Source organism: Mycetomoellerius zeteki, unplaced genomic scaffold, assembly GCF_001594055.1.
Source record: "Mycetomoellerius zeteki isolate Tzet28-1 unplaced genomic scaffold, Tzet1.0 scaffold62, whole genome shotgun sequence".
Classification (NCBI taxonomy): Eukaryota; Metazoa; Arthropoda; class Insecta; order Hymenoptera; family Formicidae; genus Mycetomoellerius; species Mycetomoellerius zeteki.
Genome location: NW_017257632.1, coordinates 2,335,489 through 2,342,519, shown reverse-complemented (window position 1 = coordinate 2,342,519; position 7,031 = coordinate 2,335,489). Strand labels below are relative to the sequence as shown.

Here is a 7,031-nt window from a genome sequence, read left to right as displayed (position 1 = left end):
GGATGGAATTGGTAATAATTCATGAAGTTCCCGTGTCTGATAGCGCCCGGATCCGTTTTCTCGTCACTCTTCTCGACAGCACCGCCGTCGCTCATTTCGTTTTTATTTTTTGGAAAAATCTGAAACGCATAAGAAATAGAAATGTTGTTACGCGTGGATGCATATATGTATACACTCAGAAAAAATATAACAAATTTTAAGAACTATTTGATGTTAAATAGTATTAACTTAATATTTACGGTAAATAAATATTTATTAAATAAAAAAATGACAGCTGAATCAAATTAACGTTTTTATATAGAGTTATATATGTATATGTGTTTACATTTAGTAAATATTCAACTAGTAATACTCAAACTATTTATTTTAATTTTAGTATATTTTCTTCAATGTATATATATTTATATAGATATAAAATAAAAAGCACTGTATGTACGTAAATAACTACGAAAATAAATATGTTATTGAAAAAAGATCTCAATATCAATGCAATATGTATACATACATGTATAACAACTCAATGAAATTGATCAACTCGTACGTTCAACTATCATTGTTACGAATTTCTTTTAAAAATTCGAGAATAAAGTAATAATAGTAAGCTTATAGGTATTTTTTTAATTATATAATTGATGTTGAAAGGTTGTATGAAAAAGTCAATCATCTTCATTGAATCAATAGATAATTGTCGTGTAATACATTTCATGAGTCACTGATTAAATATAAATACATATATATAAATATATATATATAAAGAAACATATTTATAACACTCTTTGAATTCTTTGGTGTGAAATCTCATTCTCTAAAGAGTAAAAATTGAATTAATATTGCAAAATTAGCTTACTCTTTTTAATCTTTCCATCTCTTTGTCGCTCGTCAGTGTTGTTGTGTTGTCACCATCATCGTATAAATACTATTACTATATTACACGCAACATTGTAAATTATTTCCTGTCATATAGCAAATTGAGAAATAGAACTGAATTGAGTAACTCATTTCATATGATATTAAACACTCAGTTTTCGAAATCGTGATTTGCCTTAAAAAGTTGAGTTTCCCGCTATTTCACGCGCACAAAAAGAAGTTACTTTCAGCATAAGCATTACAAGAATGAGATTTCATTCTTCAGAGTGCGATTCACTCTAAAAGGTTTAGAGATGTGTATATATATTATACTAATTATAGAGATGTGTATATATATTATACTAAATCTATATTGTAATACATATATGTCAGGGTTGGGTAAATTAATTTTTTTTTTAACTAACAAGTTAGGTTAAAGTTAACAGCCTCGAAAATTTTACTTAATTAAAATACAAGTTAATCCATAATGAAATTAATTGAATTAAAAGTTAAGTTAATAAAAAAAGTAATTGAAAAGTTAAAAGTTAAATTTGGTCCGAACGAATAACAAAAAAAAAGAAAAAATTTGATCATTTTACATAATTTTTCGTATTTTTCCTTTTTCACAACATATTTATTAAAGAATCTGGTTATTTTTGTTCACAAGTAACGATTATACAATATAAAATTACTAAATTATATACTCATTATCCTCTCTCGCATTGTGTCTGAAGATTAACTTAAAAAAAATCAAATTAAAAGTTAATAGTTACCGATAAAATGTAACTAAATTAAATTAAAAAGTTAAGAGTCTAAAATGTAACTAAGTATTAAGTTAAAATTAATTAACTTTTTAACTTTTATCTTTTTAATTTAGCACTACCCAACCCTGATATATGCTATCTAAAACTACATGTATAAAAAACCTTAATATTATATATACATATATATTATTATTAAAAAAGAAATCATTCTTACGCTGAAGGGGGGGGGGCGTAATTTTATTTTTGTATGCATAAAATAACAGGAAACTCAACATTTTAAAACAAATCACGATTTCGAAAACTGGATATTTCATTTCATATGAAATGAATTACTCAATTCAGTTCCATTTCTCAATTCGGTATATGACAGGAAATAATATACAATGTTGCGTGTAATATAGCAATAGTATTTATACAACGATGGTGACAACACAATGACGACACAACGAGCGATAGAGATGGAAAAAGACAGAGAGAGAGAGAGAGAGAGAGAGAGAGAGAGAGAACAGTGATGGTGTAGAAAAGGTCAGGGGGACCTACCAAGAGCGGAAGAACCGAACAGTTAATTATTAGTGTCCGCGACCCAAATAATCGTAACCTTCGATCGCCAGACAGTGAAACGTAAAGAATTATCCATAAATTATTTTCGCAATAAATAATCCGGCTTTTTTAATCATTGGTGATTAAAAAATAATGACAAAAGCCATTATTGTCAGTTAATTGTAGAAATATTGAAGAAATTCTTGAAGTTATATGAGATATCGAAAGATATTTTTATAGAATACGAATCGAGTGCTTATAAATATTTATTATCAAAAGTAAGGAACTTTAATGAGAGAAGTTTCTTTAGAAACAAGCATCCTATAGAATTAAAAATTTAACAGCTGTTAGCTGTGGATAATTAAAATCCTTTTTGTGCATAGAGATAATATTATATGTCAAGATTGATAAAATGCTTAAGTCTTTAGTTATAATACGTAAAATAAATTACGGAGAATATTTCGTCACTCTTTTCTTCAAATTAGGCAAGACTAATTTTTCGTACCTAAAAAAATCTACTTAGAAAAATAGTTTAATTATGCCAAATTCATAATTTTCACTATTTTATTGTTATCTTCTATTATCGTTATCTGTTACTGTTATCTGTTACTGTTTATTCTTGAGAGCTTGTTTTTATAATTTCAAAGAGAACAAAGAAAAATTTATCCGGACTCGCTTGAAAAAATCACTCAGATATTAAAAAAAAATAGTGCTTTCATCGAGATTAAAGATATATCAGATGCATAGTCTCTGTAAAAAATGAAATTAAAAATTCATACTTTCTGTGCAAAAATGAATGTTACATAGAAATAAAATAGTTCAATAAAAAAAAGTCAGTATTTATATTTAACAATACCATTTTATAATAAAAATTTTCTCATTTTATCTTAAGTATTTTTTAAAAACACGATTTAAAAAAAATAATCAAACGTTGCTTGAAATAAGTTTCGATCCAGGTTTTAAATCGCTGCCAAACTGTTTTGTAATATTTTCGAATACACAATATAGAATATCTGTTATTGTTTTTTTTCGTAATTCTTTCATTTTATTGAAAAATACGTCTTTAATGATGACAGTTAAACGCATTCAATTCAATCGAAGTCAGTGAACAATGAATATCCGGTGCGGCATAGCGGGCGGTCCTTCGATTTCTTGTTGCATTCTCATTGCCAAATCCTTTTGCGGCGTATACGGCGTACACTGATTACCAAATCCGGCTCGAGATTGTGAAGGCACGGTAAATGCGCGCGATGTTTACACGCTCGTAATCGCGTACCGATCGTTATATCTAATTGCCTCATGCTCGCAGTTCCGACAAAATTTTTTTCGAATCGAAAAAGCAATTGGAGCCCCTTGCGTTTTCAATATCGTGAGAACTCACGGTAAAGGCAACGCCCTCGTTACTCCACGCGACACTCCCCGAGTAGCGAAGAAATTGCACGCTCTTGCGTAACTGTTCTGTCGACGTTAGTCGTAATCGTCACAGTTATATGTTGAGGGAAGGATATAACGTTTTGCCTAATTAGCACGCTCGATTACGGTACGATGATAATTAGCCGAGTAATTCCGGACTTGTACGGCTATTTAACGCGGGATTTCTTGCGCACGGGATAATGAGCGTCTCTATCGTCGATTGCAACAAATATCGTGACCTGCCTGTATGCATCTGCGCGCAAATTGCATCAGTGACATTGGCATTAATATGGCCTCATTTGTGTCGCAGCGCGTGCAAGTTACTTAGAAAGACACTTTAGAAAAATTCCAACACCTCTCTTGTTGCAAATTGAAGTATCAATTGTTGTCGTCATTATGCTGAAAATTAAAGAAACGAAAGAATGTGACGAGACTAACTTGTATGTCTATTTAAAAAATATGTACGAAATATACGAAAATATTTATAAATATTACACAAACTTAATAAAAGTAACGTTCAATATTACGTATTCATGTAAAAAATATGTGCCCAGAATGGCAATAAAAAATTTTATGATGGATGTACAAAATAAATTTGCGTTGCTGATGCTAAGCACGTACGCGAGATGAATACTAGTTGCCTTGTTATGCGCTCTTTTGAAACAAAGAGTATTTCGGTAAATCGTCCCACGGCACAGGACAATGAACTCACGTGTGTGTCATCACACGTGCCACATAAATAACGCGATCGCGATTAGTCATCTGAAATTAACATGGTCTTCGATCTCTCGAAAGGGAATGCCTAAAGGCATTCTGTTGTAACATTCTTGGGCAATGTGCGTAAAAATCCTGAAACAATCCGTCTCACGAAAGAGTATAAAACGAGCCTAAGTTTTCTTAATGCATGATTTTCGTGACGCTTCTACCGTCATCAATCTCCGAGACTTACCTGTTCAAAATTCTCAAATTTCCAAAGGTACGGTCTATCTTTCAACAATCGTTTCGAAACAACCAAAGCATAGAAACGGGCAGATGCACAATTTAGATTTCTTTTTTGGCGACTAACGATTCGGATCCCAAAAGGATTATATTGTAATAGGAATTTAACAATGCATGTAAATGACAAAGAGTCACATTAAATAGTCTCCCACTTATCCTCAATTTAATATCTGCGATTTGAGAACAGTATACAATAGTGGACAATTTGGGGACCTAGATAGTAAATATCCCAATTATCATAAGCGGAGACTTCTGTATGGAAAATACAAAACACAGTTCAAATATCTGTGGAATACATGGAATTTCACATGTCAGATTTGAGAAACAAAAATTGAAATTTGTGCGAATTTTAACAAATGTGGATAGAAATAAATAAAAATACGAGCGATAGAAATAAATGAAAACTGAATAACATGATAATAATACACGTTAACAAAAAGCTTCCAAAAACTATTAAATATAGATGTTTTAATATGGACGAGTTTTTGTAAAAACTCTCGAGGAATGTGTTTTGTAGTTTCAACTCAATAATAAAATGCATTTATATTTGTTAATTGTACGAGTACGTGTGTAACATATATTATGGGCTTTTTACACCCCCATTAACCTGGACCCCCCACCATCGAAAATCAAATTCGCGATAGGTCAAAAATTTAGTGCTCTTTTGTTGCTAATTAGTTGCTCTAGAGCGAATTTTGTTACTCCAACCGTTTAGCAGCAATAAAAAAAGAATGGGGGGGTCCAGGTTAATATAAAGCTGGACCCCCCCATAATGAAAAAATATATATAGAGCTGCGATATCAAAAAAAGAAATGCATCAGATTTTGTTGCTTTTTTGTTGCTCTAGGATAGCAAAGAAATATCGAAAAAAATCACATTGTTAAACAAATTCCGATAAATAATCAAAACTGCATTGTCGCGCGTCGCAACGTTATGACCAAAATTTACATGTATAGAATTTGTTACTCGCAAGTTTTTGGTACGAAAATGTTCCTTGGAACGTATACTATCGAAACATACCCGTTTCCGATTTTGTTGCTAACCCTAACACATAAAAAATAATTAGTTTATCAGCATCGGCGCTCGAGCCGAGCACTTTATCGTCTGAAACATTGTTTAAATAATTTGTTACTCGCAAGTTTTTCGTACCAAAATGTTCATTGGAACGTATACTATCGAAATATACCCGGTTCCGATTTTGTTGCTAAGCTTAACATATGAAAAATAATTAGTTTATCAGCATCGAGGCTCGAGCCGAGCACATTATCGTCTGAGACATTGTTTAAATAATTTGTTACTCGCAAGTTTTTGGTACCAAAATGTTCCTTGGAACGTATACCATCGAAATATACCCGGTTCCGATTTTGTTGCTAACCCTGACACATGAAAAATCATTTGTTAAATTTTCCCAATATCCTTTTTGTTGATTGATATTATATGAATTCTTTCTATTGTAACGTCCGTCCGTCCGTCCGTTTGTCGGTCCGTCAGTCCGTCCGTCCGTCCGTCCGTCTCGAGCGCCGATGCTGATAAACTAATTATTTTTCATGTGTTAAGGTTAGCAACAAAATGGGAAACGGGTATATTTCGATAGTATACCCGTTTCCGATTTTTTTGCTAACACTAACACATGAAAAATAATTAGGTTTACCATCATCGGCGCTCGAGCCGAGCACTTTATCGTCTGAAACATTGTTTAAATAATTTGTTACTCGCAAGTTTTTGGTACCAAAATGTTCCTTGGAACGTATACTATCGAAATATACCCGGTTCCGATTTTGTTGCTAACCTTAACATATGAAAAATAATTAGTTTATCAGCATCGGCGCTCGAGCCGAGCACTTTAGCGTCTGAGACATTGTTGAAGTAATTTATTATACGTTATTGTTTACGCAGGCTGTAAATATGCGTCCATCTCAATTTTCTTCCTTTTTTCAATTTATTTATTCCGTCTTTGGAGCGGAAACAGTTAGATTATTAAAGTCTTGGATTAAGTCACGTATTAGTTTAACTAAAAGTCTTTTACACGTTAGATTCATGAGATACTGTATCGCAAACAGTATTGTCCCGCCTCACTTGCATCGACTATATAGTTTAAATTTGGAGTTTTTTGGGAACAATTCAGTCAAAAAATTTGAACGTGTTAGACAGCAGTGGATTGTGAGCATCCTGAAGCTGGAACTGAACGATACTTATAGGAGGATAGACTTCACTCGGACACAACTTTTTAGACTTGCACGTGTTATTTCCCGTTGTCTCCCTGTTCACATTAGCGATGCCTTCTTTAACAAACAAGCGAAATCGTCATACCTTTTTTTCTTACGCGAAAAGAATAGAATAGATTCGAAGTGTTGCTGGCTATTGTCAAAACAGAGGGAAGAACTACTAGATAATGATATGAGAAGGATTAGGCCTATTCGTTATTATCAAGAGACGGTGCCCGCTATTGATGCTGTCCATTGCAGTGAC

The 7,031-nt window shown here is 32.3% G+C and overlaps 1 protein-coding gene across 1 annotated transcript in view; it reads right to left on the bottom strand.

The window, feature by feature from the left end:
• LOC108728580 (probable RNA methyltransferase CG11342) overlaps positions 1–7,031 on the bottom strand; it is a 30,495-nt gene that overhangs the window by 1,593 nt on the left and 21,871 nt on the right. Inside the window, 1 exon segment of the mRNA XM_018457204.1 lies at positions 1–119. This exon segment is cut by the window's left edge and continues 32 nt beyond it. Coding sequence (XP_018312706.1) covers positions 1–95 — 95 coding nt within the window. The 5' untranslated portion in view covers positions 96–119.